Source organism: Protopterus annectens, chromosome 1.part2, assembly GCF_019279795.1.
Source record: "Protopterus annectens isolate FY-2018-M chromosome 1.part2, PAN1.0, whole genome shotgun sequence".
In the NCBI taxonomy this organism is placed as follows: domain Eukaryota; kingdom Metazoa; phylum Chordata; order Ceratodontiformes; family Protopteridae; genus Protopterus; species Protopterus annectens.
Genome location: NC_056727.1, coordinates 991417291 through 991434038, shown reverse-complemented (window position 1 = coordinate 991434038; position 16748 = coordinate 991417291). Strand labels below are relative to the sequence as shown.

Below are 16748 nucleotides of genomic sequence, written 5' to 3'. Positions count from 1 at the left end.
CTATCTACGTTGGTCCCCAAATCTCTAATTACTTCTTCCGTACTTAATGGATTACCACCTATGTGGTAACTTGTGGGCACCTTGTTTTTCCCAAAGGGGATGACTATGCACTTTTTAGCATTTAGCTTGAGGCCGTGGCTCTGGCACCAAGCATCCATCTCTGTGAGACCCTTTTTGGAGGATGCTTGTGTCAACTGGAGATTCGATTATGGCCCCCAGTTTGCAGTCATCTGCGAACTTTGTCAGCCATAATCCCCCCGTGTTAGCCTGAACCTCAGAGAAGTATATACTGAACAAGAGTGGTCCCAGAACTGAGCCCTGTGGGACGCCACTTGTGACTGGTTTGGATTCGGACATGGCACCTGCGATTCTGACCATGTGGGTTCTATCTCTGAGCCAGTTTGCAACCCATCTTGTGATATAGGGGTTGATATTTAAGCTGGTAAGCTTATTTATGATGCCCAAGTGGGGTATTGTGTTGAAGGCTTTTGCGAGGTCCAGGTAGGCTGTGTGGACTACCTTGCCCTCATCTATGGCTTTGGTAACTGTTTCAAAGAAAGCAACTAGGTTTAAGAGGCAAGGTCTGCCCTTAACAAAGCTGAATTGGGTAGTGTCCAGTGTCTGGAGGCTCCTAATGTCTTTGTTTATGAGTCCCATGATAATACGCTCCATAGCTTTACAGACCAGACTAGTCAGGCTTATGGGGTGATAGTTTCTGGGGTCCGTTGTGGCACCACCTTTGTGGAGTGGGACCACTGTAGCTGTATGCCATTCTTTGGGTACATATCCTGTAGTAAGGCTAAGTTTAAACAGTGACTTAATGTGAGGGTTCAGTTCTTTTGGAGCTCTTGTAAGACACAGCCTGGGACACAAGTCCGGTCCCATAGATGCTGTGTTTTTTGCTTTGGAGAGGGCAGCTTTCACCTGTGCATCTGTGATGTCAGGGAGGTTACATTCAGTTGGGATAGGTATTTGCTCCTTTCGGGGGGGGGGGGGGGTTGCACTGAATCTGTCTGCCAGGATGTTGGCTATGTCTGTAGGTTCGGTATATTTTGTACCGTTATGCAACAATTCAGAGCATATCTGGGAGTTTCCGTCCATGTTCCTGACATAACTAAAGAAAGCCTTGTGATTATCTTTAGTGTCTAGGGCAATTTTTCTTTCGAAACTGGCCTTTGATGATTTTATGAGGGATTGAAGTTTCTTGCTAATACTGATCAGAGATGCCTTCCCTTTTTGGGATTTTGCTCTGTCATGTAGTAGCTTCCTCCTTCTGTTGTATAGCTTATTTATGGCCGGGGTCCACCACACCGGTCTCCTGTTTTTGGAGGAGTGAGTCTTGGTTTTATTTGGGATAGCACGATCCATGCATTCCTGCAGGTGCTCATAGAATGCATTTGTAAAGGATTCTGTGGATTGGGCTGTATTATCCTCTGGCACAGGGGCTTTGAAGGATTCCACCTCAGTCTTGAGAAGTGCAAAGTTGGCTTTTGAGAAATTCTTTACAGTGATTTCCTTGGCTGGGGGTGGGGACGGGATATGGATGTCCAGGGAAATTTGTTTATGGTCTGATCTTACCAATGAGGGGTTTACCTCTGGTGTGGAACATAGAGTCCCCATGTTGGTGATGACCAGGTCCAATATGTTGTTCCCTCTTGTGGGAGTGGTGACCAGTTGTTCCATTGCGTTAGAGTTTATAAATTCAAGGAACCGTTGGGCGAGGGTGTTTGGGCTTGAGTAGTTTTCCCAGTCAATGTTTGGGTAGTTGAAGTCACCCAATAACATAGTGTTTAGAGAGACCTTCATATTCTCCAGTGTTCTCAGGAATGCCAAGTGGGGTTCCTGTAATAGGGAGAGTGTTCTGTAGCAGGCTACAAACTGAAAGGCAGTTTTGCCCGCTGTTGCACATGGATGGTTTCCGATGCTTCGTGCAGTGCCACTAACCTGGAGGTGTAGGTATCTTTGATGAATATAGATACTCCCCCTCCTTTTGTGCTTCGGTCTGAGTTTTGGGGCCGAAACGCATGGTATGAGATATAACCTGGTAGTGCTGGGGTGCTCTCAGGAGCCTTGAACCAGGTTTCTGTTACTGCACAGACATCGATTTTCTCCATACTGAGGAGAGCCTCGAGTGCGTGCATCTTGAGGTTTAGATTTCTGGCATTGAGTAGCATTACCTTTAGTTTTTTTATCCTTGGGTTATCTATGGAGGTGGGTTTGTCCTTTGAGCCTTGCCTAAAAAAGGCACTATGGGGGTGGCAAGAGCCTTGGCCAGTATACGAAAGCCTAAGGGTGACAGGTGCAAGCCGTCCCTAGCGAAGCAACGTGGCTTGTCGAGCATGTCATCCCAGGCTGACAGACACTGGCTCCACATTGAATGACACCAATACTTTAGCCAATTGTTGAAACTGATCATTTTGTCTTTATACTGTGGCATCATTCTTGGTGAGGGCAAGATGCTACTCAAGGTCAGGGTCATACCAGCCTGGGCTACATGGTCAGAGAGCTCCTCTATGTCTCTCCATGTAGTCCAGGGAGGTACGTCTCAGGTCATTCACACCAGCATGGACAATGACAGAGTCATACTTGTACTTGCTTTGGAGTGACCTGAGTGCTTGCATTATGTGGCGGATCCTGGCACCTGACAGGCAGCTTACATTGACCTTCTCCTTGTTCAGTCTGGTGAGTGGGACGTCAGTGTGCCGGACAATAGAGTCCCCTATAACAAGTGTATTTGGTGTGGTGTTTGGCCTTAAGGGCTGTGACTGTGAGGCACACTGATTTTGTGAGATATGTGATTCGTTGGTATTGTTGAGGGGTGGCTGTTGCTTGGATATCTGCTTAGGAGGTCTTTGCTGTTTAGGCAGATTTTTATTTAGAGCCTCCGAGTATGTTTTTGTGTTTGTGTTGGGTATGCAGATGCAATAGGTCTGTGTGAGACTGGATTTGTGGTGTGGGTGGTTACCTTTTCCTCCTGACTGACTGTGCCAGTCTTGGGTTGGGAGAGCTCTGCCTCCAGTTTGGCCGTGTAACTGCATCTCTCACATGTATTAGAGTTTGTTGGAAGGAGGAAAGGGTTGTGTGTGTACATAAGGCAATTGTAACATTGCCTCAAAATTCCCAGATTCACCAGCTGGTCTGGAGAGTAACCTTGAAACTGACCCTTGGACATACCAGATTAGTATAGGGAACTGTTTTTTTTTTTACTGATCAGATTAGGGAAGGGAACTGATTTTTCACTTGATCAGGAAGGACCAATCAGGAGCCTAATACTTATGAGAAGTCAAGGAGGGTGTAGTGCTTTAGTTAGTTAGTGTTTCCTTATAAGAGCTGAGCAAGTGCAGGGCTTTAGAAAGAGAATAGAGCGATTACTTTGAGAGTTTGAACAGTTCTAAGGGAAAAAGTGAAGAGCAGACTTTGTGGAGCTTGGAATAGTTTAAACCTGTTTAGGCGGTGCTGCCCGACGCTGCTCAGTGCGCAAAACTGCGCAAAAAGAGAGTTGTAGGGTTTTAAGAGAGAGAGATCAAGGAGTTTAGAATTGACCCAAAATGGCCAATAAAAACTACAGCTTCTAGGTAGTAACCACTCCTCCAGGGGCAGGCAGGCTGTTCAGTGTTAACCACTCCCATTGGTGAACACAGAGACTTCCCTTTAAGCACTGGCCTTCTAGAAACTTCCAAACAGTTCAGAATAGCAAATCTGTAACTGAACTTACTTAACTTTCTGAAAGTGGGAAAAAAGCAAGATTTTTTTTTTCTTTTTGTTGTAGTTTAAAGGTAGCAGAGATTCACAAGCAGCAAATTAATCACAACAGTGCAATAAATGACCCCACACTTGAGTGCTAGGCCAAAATCAGGTAAAATGCAGTTTTTAGAGAAAAAAAACGATTTTAAATTAAGTGCAACACAGGCAATGCAGTAAACAGGCTCTAAATGTTTTCCAAGTACTGTTACTGTTACAGATATAAACTTTAGCAAGCCGGAAAATGCCAAAAAGTAGGCGGCAAAGCAGTAAAACTCAACAAAAAATCAGAAGAAAATACTTAAAATAACAAAAGTGGCTCCTTTTCTTTTCTCAGCGTTTTCTCCCCTTGGTAGGTGCTTCAGCAACAGCTAGCAAGCCTGAAAAGACGCCAAAACCACGAGGCAGCCGGGTTTTAAGAGAGGCAGATCAAGGAGTTTAGAACTGTCCCAAAATGGCCAATAAAACTACAGCTTCTAGGTAGTAACCACTCCTCCAGGGGCAGGCAGGCTGTTCAGTGTTAACCACTCCCACTGGTGAACACAGAGACTTCCCTTTCCTTTCAAAACAGCAAATCTGTAACTGAACTTTCTTAACTTTCAGAAAGTGGGAAAAAGCAAGATTTTTTTTTTCTTTTTGTTGTAGTTTAAAGGTAGCAGAGATACACAAGCAGCAAAATAATCACAACAGTGCAATAAATGACCCCACACTTGAGTGCTTATTACTCATACAGCTGAACGTACCTCAAGGGCAGCGGGTTCAGGCATTTCCATCAGGAGGCTTGCCTGGATGCACTTATGTGATTTTTGCAGAGCCCTTCAAATCCTCATTTGTCAATACATTGCTTTGACTGCAGTTCATTGTTTGTCCTAAGTTAAAGGACGCACACTCCATGTGTGAGCAAGATTGAAACACCCTCTCTGCAGTGGAAGTATGTTTTTCGACCTTTCAAAGAACCTTCTCTAGGAATCAACGAGGTGTTTGAAAGACGTGGTTTAGAAAGTCCCAGGGTCCTTTCCCAGGTCCATGTGGAGATAGTTCCTTCAGAGGCAGGGGGGGGACTCAAATGGAAGACCGTCCATGCAGCAGAGGAGGACCTCGGAACTAAAGATCTAGAAATTCCTTCTCTGACAGAGACTCTACTAAGGCTCCTGACAGGAGGCCAGATTGTCCCTCCTCTGGAGGCAGTCTGGTCGATTTATCCCAGTACCAGAGTGTTTGGCTAGACATCACAAAAGATTATTTCCAGAGGTTATATAATTCCATTTTCCCTTCCACCGGTATCTGTATGCAAATTTCCCAGTGTTCCACCTAGTGTGAGGAAAGCAGCAGTGCTAGAAGTAACAAAAGCTGCTAGAAAAAAATCATGCAAGAGGTCTCACCAGACCAGATAGAATCTGGAACTTACTCAAGATTCTTTTTAGTGTGCCAAAGAAAACATGGGACTAGAGACTGATTTTGGATCTTGGCAATTTGAACAAATGAGTTCGACATGCAAAGGTTTCGGATGGTCACGGTTCAGTCCATTCTGCCCTTCTTGTGCAAGGATGACTGGATGTGCTCGGTAGACCTTCAGGATGTGTAGTATCACATAAAAATGAACAGACAATCCAGAAGGTATTTACGCTTCTGTCTGGGAGCCAGTCATTACCAGTTCAGGGCACTGCCCTTTGGCCTTACTACAGCCCCCAGGGTGTTCCCCAAATGCATTGCAGTGGTAGCAGCTCACTTCAGACTGCAAGGATTCTGAGTACTTTCATACCTGGACGACTGGCTCATTACCGCCTCGACCAGGCATCTACTAATAAAAGCATGATATCAGGTTCTGCAGATTTGCTCCCATCTGGAGATGACCATAAATTACAACAAATATCAGTTAGAACCGTCTCAAACATTAGAATTCATAGGAGCAATTTTCAACACTGTATCAGTGACTGCTTCTCTTCCTTTCTCAAGAGTACAAACAATCAGATTCCAGGTCAAAAAAAATAATTCACAATACCACAATCTCAACCTGATTGATTCTACAAACCTTGGGATCAATGTCTGCAGCTATAGTCCTTGCTCCTCTAACAACACTCTACATGAGAATTCTTCAGTAGATGTTACCAACTCCATCGTCTGTTCTTTACCAACACATGCCAGCCCAAAATAAGAATCACCCAGGCATGCAAACAATAACTTTGTTGGTGGATTCAAACAGATCAGGTTCTGCAACGCTGTCCTTTCAATTCTCCATCAGCCCCAGGCCATCAGGACCACGGATGCATCCCAGATTGGGTGGGAGTGGCACTTCCTGGGGAAAATGGTCCAAGGTACTTGGTCCCTTGAAGAGGCCAATATGCATATCAGTGTCCTGGAACTGAGAGCAGTGCTGTTAGCACTGCAAGCCTTCCAAGACAACTCTCCCTTTCGGGACAATTGCAGTTCAGACACAGTATATCAGCAGTTTGGTACATCAGCAAACAAGGAGGAACCAGGTCTTGGCCCTTGTGTTGAGAAGCTCTCAGAGTGTGACAATGGCCATCTCATCCAACTGTTTTCTGATAGCAATGCACGTTCCAGGGAAGTCCAATGTAATAGCAGACAAATTGTGCAGGTCCTTACTGCTACCTCACGAGTGGCATCTCAACATGAAGGTGGCAGAAATAATTTTTCGCCATTGGGGCCAGCCTTGCGATCTCTCTGCATCTCCCCTGAACAAGTGCAGCAGCAGCTTTGCCCTAATCCCCCCCCCCTACTGGGAGAATCACAGAGAGAGACTCTACTATATGATTGGCCCCCCGGTGTCCTCTCTGCATATCCCCCAACTCCCTTGATCCCCATATTTCTGCAGAAAGCTTTCCGGTTGAAAAGCAGAGTTAGCTTCATTGCACCTTACTAGCCTTAACAGATTTGATTCCCCCTTTCTTTGGCCTTACCTAATTTCCCAACCTTTGATTTTTGATCCGAATCCAGACCCTCATGTCTCAAACAGGTGTGATTCACCTGGATATCTCAAACCTAAAGCTGACAGCATGGATTCTCCACTTCCGTTAATAGCCAGACAACCCATGCTCTCATGCCCTGTATGTCATATAATTTTAGCTTCCTGTAAAGCTTCTACAAGAAAACTTTACAGAAGTAAATGGAAGAGGTTTGTGTCTTGGGTGCTTCAGAAATGCATTGACCCCTTTTCAGCCTTTGTACAGTGTCCTTGAGTTTTTGGCTACTGCCCTGGCTTCATCTAAACTTTGTAAGGCCTTCTTAAGCGGTACCATTTGAGACCTCATTATAAAGATACAACTGTGCCATGGGACTTAAATTTGGTACTGCAGGCCCTGATTCGTTATCCATTTGAACCAGCAGCAAAAAGTTTTTGACTGGGAAGACTTTCTGGTAGCTATCACCTCTGCTGGAAGAATTTCAGAACTTTAAGCATCATCTTCTAAACCTCCCTACGTGATTTTTCATAGGGATGGAGTATATTTACAAACCAGACCTTTCCTTCCTAAGGTGGTGTCAGAATCCAACATCAACCAGTCCATTAATCTGCCAGTTCATAGGTTCATAGGCTGGTACTAGGCTATCGGCCCTAGGGCCTATACAAGCCTAGTCATAACAATTCCCTGGCTATTTCTTCCCGCACTATTCACTTCCCTGGACCTCTGTCTAGCAGGGCGACTGACGTGATCCCCGGGGTGAATTTCCTTTCTCCCATCCAATCATCAAGGTTCCTTTTAAAGAGGGCCAAAGAGGTGCTCTGCTTGACATGTATGGGCAGTCTATTCCAGAGTCTGAGGAGTCTCTGGGTCAGGAACCTATCCCTGCAGCATGTTTTGTTTATTGTGATGACAAGATTTAGATCCCTGGAGCATGTGGCTCTGAGGGATGGGATTTCTTTGTGTAGCATGTCGAACAGCTCTGGGTTTGACATGGCCTTGTTTGTTAAGCAGAGATCGCCTTGGAGTAGACTATATGCGACAGAATATAGCTGGAGTTTTTTAAGGCGGTCAGCATAGGGCATCTGATTTAGGCCTGTGATTCTTTTAGTGAGGTATTTCTGCGGCCTTTCCAGTTGTTGCAGATGTCTTGAGAGGTACATACCAAATGGGGCATTGTATTCTATAATAGGTCTAATGAGGGATGAGTACAGTGGGACAATGACCTATTTTTTTCTGGATGAAAAGCCCTTAGTGATGAGGTGTGCCACATAGAAGGATTTCCTGACTGTTGTGGCGATGTGGTACTGAAGGTGAGACCACTGTCCACCTGTGTCCCTAAGTCTCTTATCACACTTTCGGTGTTTAGTGTACTGCCACCTATGTGGTATTTCACGAGTGCATGTTTTTTCCCCAAACGGGATAACTATACATTTCTTAGCATTGAGCTTGAGCCCATGGCTCTGGCACCAAGCATCTGTTTCTGTAAGGCCCTTTTGTAGAGCATCCACATCATTTGGGGATTCAGTAATGGCTCCCAGTTTGCAGTCATCTGCGAACTTTGTTAGCCAGAGTCCCTTAGTGTTGGCCTGTACTTCAGAGAAGTAGATGCCAAACAAGAGAGGTCCCAGGACTGAACCCTGAGGTACTCCACTTGTCTGGAGTCAGCTACTTTTCCAAATTTTGCAAGCAGAGATGAATATATGTTGTACCTATTGCATGTTAGCAGACAATTACTTTTTTACATGCATAGAACAAAATAAATTAGAAAGACGGATCAATTATTTCCTTTGCAAATTCTAAATTAGGTAAATCAGTTGCAAAGGTAACTTTAGCCAGATGGCTGACTGATAGCATATCATTTGTCTACAACAAGTTGGGTCTGTTCTTACCCAAAAACATTGAGCCTGTCCAACTAGGTCCATGGCAACTTCTTCAGTGTTTTTATTTAGGGATTCCATGGGCGACATGTCCAGTTGCAACTTGGGCCAATCCTCATATCTCTATTATTCATTACAAACCTGGATCTGGTCTTGAGGGGAAAAAACAGCCTTTGGCTCAACTGTCATCAGGAATATCCTTCCTTAGACTCCACTCGCGATTTCAGGTAGCTAGGGACTCTGTCTCAGTGATTGAGGAATGAATGAAACTTGAGAACGTCCGATAAAGAAGTGATGTGCTCACTATAATGTTCCATCTGTGTTGTCCATTTTCATTCTTTCTCAACTCCCTTCCCACCAACCCCCAGCCTCTTTCACAATTGATTTCTGGAAGAACCATTGTTCCTTATGTTGAGCTCCAGATAATAACGACTTCTGTCAGAAATACTATGATAATATTTCTTACATTATGTATACCAGCAAACAGGATCTGAGGTATGTTAGTGGTTGATGCATTGTGGGCACGGTTGGAGTTCGAGGTTTTTAGTGGCCATGAACTAAAATAATGGCCAAGTGTGATCTGAGGGTCAGTTCCGAGCCCAATGGTTGAGGAAGAATGTAAATGGACAACACAGGTGGAACATTATGCTAAGTACATAACGTTGTTTTTTCTACTTGTGAATGTTGGTTTAACTGAAACATTTGTAATTTGTTTGTTTTGTTTTTTTTTTTTTTGCATATATGCAATATAAAGTTGTTTGGTTTTTGATTTTGTTTAAGTGGACCTGTAGTAGTATGCTTTGCAGTGTTGGATCAATTCTTTTGAAATTCTTTCACTATTAAGAAAAAAAATGGTTGCATATCAGTGCTATGCTTATAAGTTGTTTTCTCCCCAGGGTACAAGCAGGCCTTCACATTACTATGTTCTGTGGGATGATAACCGGTTTACTGCAGATGAGTTGCAGATATTGACCTACCAGTTGTGTCATACATATGTCCGCTGCACACGCTCCGTCTCCATCCCTGCACCAGCTTACTATGCCAGATTGGTAGCATTCAGAGCAAGATACCACCTAGTTGACAAAGAACATGACAGGTATTTTTTGTGAACAACGTCTGTATTTTCTTCTGTATGTTTTTCCATGGAATTGGTGAATAGTTAGTTGTCTGTATTCTGTGTTGCTTGTTGGAAAAAAAAGTTTATCTTGATGTCCATTCAGGAATAATAATTAACTAAAGTGGTCATAATTTTTAGTGAAGTCCTTTGAGATGAGGTTGCATGGTAAAGAAACATGAGCAACCCTGTAATGCATTGCTTTTCATCTTAAAGTGCAGTGTTTTGTACCCAGGCAACAAAATCTCAAGTGTACTCTTTTCCTGAATTCAGATGTCCTAGCACTCTTCCAGTGCTATCTTTGCAGTTATTGATACTGTCATTTTCCCCAAGCATGAGACCTTACCTGCTCTTCAGTAAGATATCTTGCAGCATATGTAGTACAAATAGGCCTTTGAAATCCATCAGGGAGGGTTAGTGAGGCTGCACTGCCATGATGCCGTGAGTTAGCAGTTGTCTGCTGACTAAATGATATAAGTAAGGTATCCACCTTTGCTGTCACAATTCGAGGTTTAGAAATGAGTCAAGGTTATTGTAACTGTGATTTACAGTTGGCTTTGTTGCTTGCTGTACGATTAAATTATAGTAACATGACTGATAATCCACAGTGATGACAGTTAATAAAAGTTCCCCTGACCCAGAATGCAGTGTCCCCTTTTCCTTGGCTATTAACATAAACTAAATTCTATTCCTAAGCATGGAAACAGAGCAATGACTTAGTCACTTTTAAGACTGCCCAGTAAACAGCTTTGGGGGATAGGAGCCTGCTCACAGGAGTCTAAAGACCGATTCTTGAAATTCCACAGGTAGTAGCTGTGGAAGTGGAAATACCTTTAGAATATTATTGTTTTTTTTTTCTCGGTAGGAGATACGAAGTAAATGAATACTTGTATCTTCTCACCCCCTAAGCATATACTTAGTCACTTTTCCAATTAGTGGAGGGTAATGCTGTATGCCATTATCACTAGAATGTGTAGTAGGCATGCCCATCTCTCTACTTTCCTCCTAGGAATAGATACTCTGTGTAAGCTTTTACTTTACCATATTAGCTAGCCTTATGATTATTTGAATCCTTTCCTAAACCCGGGATACCAAAATCACACAGAAATGCATTATACCCACCGGTGGACAAGTATATTTCTGTTTGCTAAACACAACTATTAATACTTGCCTCCATTTTTAGAAGTAATGCTTTCAGTGACCAATTCCTTTTCATTTTCACAACTTAAAACATTTTTACTTAAGGAAAATTCTTGATTCTGACAAACTGCAGGCCTTAATCAGAAGGCAGGAATTGAGCAATGTATGGAATGTTGGACTAAAAGACAGTTATAAAGGTAGAAAATGTATGTAATGTGTGCAATATGTGTAAATGAAAAATTTAATGCGGTCCGTTTCCGTTTTCTTTTCTATTAATGGTACGTGTGCCTGTGTCTTAAATGATAATTCAGTAAAGGTGTTTAAGCAAAAAAAAAATGTCCACAACTTCTCTGGCTGTTAAAAATATCCAAGACCTATGTACAAAATTAGAGGGACTAAAAGCGTTTCTACTGCTTGTATCTTCTTATCCATAAACACAAGCTTTAAGTTCCTCAGGATTTTTCTCATCTTTTTAGTCTTTTCCCACATATCCTAAGCTCCCATAACAGAAGCCTTTTTTAATCCATACTCCTAAATTTGTCCTCATAAATATGGGTATTGCTAAGCCAATTTGTGTGTGGGTACACAAATTACGGCTGTGGTCTTTGTTTTATAAGCCTGAAAACTGTCTCAAAATGTCCTGTAAGGTTATTTAGAGGGATACTGAAGAATTGGAGACAGGAATTAAATTAAGAGAGTTCCTTTCTGATAAGTTGTCTATGAAAAGAGGAACCAGGCAGGGGGGTCCTTTTTGGATTTATCATGTACAAAATATCTGCAAGCAAATAACTTTTCTTGATTGGCATACCAATTATATCCTTGAATTTTTAAGTCTCTTATTTTCTTTGCCAGTGAGAATAACTATAAAGCAAATAAAGGGGAAAGAGGACACCTCTGACTGGTTTACCCCTGTAAAAAAATAAAATGTATTGTATTAATTCAACATGTAATCTGTATACTTGTACATGCTACTCCCACCCAGCAGCCCAAGATGACAGCATTAATGTAAAGCCTATATTTCTTACAACTAAAAAATTATTTGTTCAGTTTGACACACACAGCAGTCACTGAAATTGCTCCTCACCACATCTGAAATACCCTTCTTGACTGTACAAATCTGCGTTACAAAATAACATGCAGTTTTTATATCATGAAATATTTTATACATATACTAAGAACAAAAATTCACTTTAGTGTTCTCTTAAATATTGACATAAAATGGGGTATATGTAATGCAGCCTACCGACAAGTTTAACAAAGTCAAAAATCCAGGTATTCTCTGCCACTTTTTCTTGCAAATCCGTAGTTCACAAATGTGATTGATGCATCGTACTGTCCAATTTATTCACTAGTATCAGTTTTGCTGGTCTTCTCCCTGATCATCTCCATTTCACAACACCAGACTGTGATTAGAATCAAAGATGCTCCTGATTCTTCTAGTTAACTCTTGTGGGGGTGTCATATGAGGGGCGTAATAGAAAGCATTATGACAGTGATGGGTTATCTTGAAACTGCACCTTCTCCAGATTTTCACAAGGGCCTACCATGTGCTGGTACAAGTTAAAGAAACCTTTGCTAAGAGGGATACTACATCAGATGTAATTAGTAAGTTTGAAGTTGTTGGAGAGGCGCATTACTTGCCTTGGACATTCAAGTCTAGATAGGGCCAATAGAGTACCATTTTCAGGTGCCATTCGTTCATTTGGACTGTGAAGAGGATAGTGAAACAGTTGACTGTGTTTTACTGTATCCCAATAAATGCTTTAATAAATGACTTTGAAACAGAGCCACATATAGATACAGGTGTATGCAGCCAGACATGAAGTCAGAGAATGTAGTAGGGACAGATACAGCTGATGTCCACACCTCGAACAAATACCGATTATATGGGCTAATTGAGGTGTGGAACTAGGTATTAGGAAGAAGTGAAAACATGAGCCACATGACAGCTGTCACACAGTTTCAGGGGAAAATTGGTCTGTTGTAGAAAGTCTAAATCTGTGACAGTTGTCAAAAAATACTAGACCTGTATTTGAAGGGGAGCTGCAGATGATGAGAGATTTGAAACTGGCATTTCTGCCAGATCCCAACATACAGAAAATTGAATATTCCTGTTGTAAACATAGAAAGTTGCTAGAACAGGTTTTGTGTAAGCATGCATTTTCCGAACAATATTAGGTCTGAAACTCAGATGTGTCATTATTTAGAGACTTCAGATGTTCTTCATTCCACATTGCTGCAGTCCTAACTATTGGGTAGTCCGCTGTCCAGTCGGCCCGAATACCAAAGTATATGGCTGACGTCGGTCAGGGCGCATTAGACTGACGTCAGTACGTCAGGGTACTAATGCGCATGACCGACGTCATATCCTCCGTCTTTTTTGCCGCATGGTCCGATGCAGAAGCAATTTTGCGAGGGCAGGTTGGCGTTCTGAAAGTTTCTGAAGTCAGAGTTTCAGACCGAATCAAAGTTGGCTAAGTACCCCGTTGGGGAATATTTTGTTTTTTTCTTGCCTCAGTATTTAACCGGATGTCAGAAAAAGTGAATAACTGTATTTCTTGTGGGAAACAGATACCTCATAGGGATTACCATACTTTGTGTATACCTTGTTTAGGGCCTGAGCACGACGTTGTTGGATGCCGCTCTTGTGCTAGATTTAACAAACGCACTATTAAGAGAAGGTTAGACTGTGCCAGGTTAGTTTTTGGGAAGCGTTGTAATTATAAAATGCCGCCGGAGGCTCCGACGCCCGCTTGCCAAAAGCGCAAGGACAAAGCAGCAAAGCCTAGAGTGGAAGAACCGACAGTCCCAGACGTCGGATCTTTAGAAGGCTCAGTGGAGCCGGAGGTTTTGCCAGGTGTTTCTTTGGAGTCTCAGGGAGAGACTTTACTGTTACAGGATGTATCCTCGCAGGAAGTAGGCCAGGCTGAGGGGGCTTCTCAGGTGGCTGTTCTTCCCTCTCTTCCTAAGGTGGTTAGAGCCTCCCCTTCTGTTTCCAAGGCTTCTTTGAGAGGCAGGCCAAGTTTAACTTCAGTGGGCATTTCTCCTAGTGCTTCAGGGTCTTTGCCTAAGAAACATATGCTTAAAATGGCAGAGGATTTGATTACTATGATTAGAGGTTCTATGCCCCCTCCTGATAAGAGGCCTAGGGTGGAACCTGAGTTTGAGAGTTTTGAGCAATGTTCGGAGGCTTCTGAGTCTTCTGAAGACTTGCAGGAGTATCCTCCTTATTCTGATTCTGATGTGGATGATTCTACTCCTTCAGCTTCTCCTCCTGAGGATTTTTCATTTTCAGAGACTCTGCATTCCATGAGGGAGCATTTTAAATGGGAAGGTCAAGATTTCTCTGATTCCAGGAAGAGGCTTAGGGAATTCTTGTTTTTACCCCAGCATAGGCCTTTAGCTATACCTCCTGTTCTGAATGTGGTGGAAGATGTTTTGCAGAGGCTTCCCTCAATCCTGATTCTTTGCCTCCTGCCCCAGTTAAACCGGATAGGTACTATAGGGTGCCTGAAGCTCATAAGTATCTTTTAAGAGTCCTAGGGCAGACCCGAAACTGTCTCTCAGGGGCCTAAAGGTGTGAAGGCCTCTGTTGTTAAAAATCCTGTTCCTCCTGATAAAGAGGCAAGGGCTTTGGATAGATGGGGAAAGAAAGTGTATACTTCTTCCACTTTAGCCATGAGGGCGTTGAATTGTCAGTTTCACATGTTAAAATATCAGAATTATCTCCTTTCACAATTGAAATCTAAGGTGGATGCTCTGGCAGAAGGTATTGAGTGTAAAGAGTTGCAGGATTTAGTTCATGTGTCTGAACAGGTGGGTAAACATTCCTTGCAATGTGGTTTTGATGCTGTGCAGGCCTCCTCGAGGGTGGCTGCCACTGGTTCTGTTCTTCGTAGGCATGCCTGGTTGAGAGATCAGAATTTAGCTGAGCATGTTAAAACAAGGATTTTGGATGCTCCTTTGCAGTCTGATGTGTTGTTTGGTTCACCTGTGGAAGCCGTCTTAAAGAAAATGGAGGACAAGGCTAAGTCTATGCAAACTGTTAAGGATTTTTTGCAGGTGCAGCCTCCGAAGTTTAGTAGAAATTGGCCTACTAAGGGATGGACTTATCCTGCTTATGATTCCCAGTCTAGGGGTAGGTCTAGACGTGGTAGGGGCAGAGCTCAAGGTTCTTTTAGGCCTAGGACAGGGAGTTCCCCTGCTCAGACTTCTGGTGAGGGCAGGGGTCAGTCCTTTCGTAAGCAGACCCAATGACCTGCCATTTCAGCTGCCAGTACATTCTCGCCTGGCAGCTCCTTTGGGAGGAAGGCTGTCTCTTTTCAAAGAAAATTGGGATTTAATTACCCAAGACAGATGGGTTCTGGATATCATTCACCACGGTTACAGGTTTTATTTCCATACCATGCCTCCTTTCAAAGGCATGCCAGACATTCCTCCTCTACAAAGACAAGAGGCTCACAAGCAAATTTCTCTGTTGCTCCACATAGGGGCCATTCAGCCAGTTCCTGTGCCAGAAAGGGGCCTAGGATTTTATTCTCGCCTGTTCCTAGTACCGAAGAAGGGGAACACGTGGAGGCCAATTTTGGATTTATCTATCCTCAACACTTATCTGGACATTCCCAAGTTCAAAATGTTGACGTTACAACAGCTTTTACCTCTGCTGGGCAAGGATCACTGGATGGTAACTTTAGATCTCAAGGAAGCTTACCTTCATGTGCCTATAAGACTAAGTTGCAGGAAGTATCTGCGTTTTCGAGCTGGAAATTCTCATTATCAGTTCTCTGCATTGCCCTTTGGCTTATCCACTGCCCAGAGTATTCACAAAGGTTCTGGCTCCAGTGATAGCTTACTTCAGGCTAAAAGGAATTCAAATCTATCCTTACTTGGACGACTGCCTGATTCTAGCTCAAGAAAAGGAAGACCTTCTACAGCATTTGGATTATGTCATAGCAGTGCTAAGATGCCTAGGGTATTCTGTGAGCGAAATAAAGTCCAGTCTAGTACCCTCTCAAGACATGTGCTTTCTGGGTGTGAGACTGAATACAGCAGCCCAGATGGCCTTTTTAACCCCGGACAAACAAAAGAATCTTTCCAGTTACTTCCATCAACTATCTCTTCAGTCCGGGCTGACTGCAAGGGCAGTCCTTCAAGCCTTAGGGTTCATGGCATCTTGTATTCTGGTGCTTCCCAATGCCAAACTGCATATGAGGAAGCTGCAATGGTATCTCAAAATGTATGGACACAGCACTGCCAGGATTTGGACACTGTCATTCAAATAATACCTTGCATTCAAAAGGAATTTTTGTGGTGGGCTCAGGAATGTCACCTAAACAAGGGACTCTCTGTGACCCGGCCAGAGGCGAGTCAGATTCTAACGACAGATGCCTCAGACATTGCTTGGGGAGCTCATCTAAATGGAAAGTGGATACAAGACAAGTGGCCTGCCAGACTACAGCATCTACATATCAACATGAAAGAGATGTTAGCAGTCCAGTTTGCATTAATGGCTTTCAAGGAGTTACTTCTTCCAGGGCAGGTGTTGATTCTAACAGACAACACAACTGTCATGTGGTACATCAACAAACAAGGGGGAACACATTCTTACCCGTTGTGCAGGCAAGCAATGATTTTATGGGAGACTGCGCTCAGCTTGCAACTAACTCTTCAGGCAAGGTTTCTGCCGGAGCACAGAACTCCTTAGCAGATGTGTTAAGCAGACAAATCATGGATCCCCACGAGTGGAAACTGGATCTTCATGTATTTCAAAATTGACAGTGTCATGGGGAACTCCAGACATAGATCTGTTCGCTTCTCCACTAAACCACCAGCTGCCAAAGTTTTGCACAAAGAGGTTTCATCACACAGCTTGGAAAGTGGATGCTCTTTCTTTCAGTTGGAAAAATCTTCATGTGTATGCTTTTCCACCTCTGCCTCTTCTCCCAAAGGTGC

The 16748-nt window shown here is 43.2% G+C and overlaps 1 protein-coding gene across 2 annotated transcripts in view; it reads left to right on the top strand.

Moving 5' to 3' along the window:
- LOC122792214 (protein argonaute-1) overlaps positions 1–16748 on the top strand; it is a 1920205-nt gene that overhangs the window by 1814302 nt on the left and 89155 nt on the right. For both annotated transcript variants that reach the window (XM_044059955.1, XM_044059956.1), the window contains one exon: positions 9439–9638. In XM_044059955.1, coding sequence (XP_043915890.1) covers positions 9439–9638 — 200 coding nt within the window. The remainder of the gene's footprint in view (positions 1–9438; positions 9639–16748) is intronic.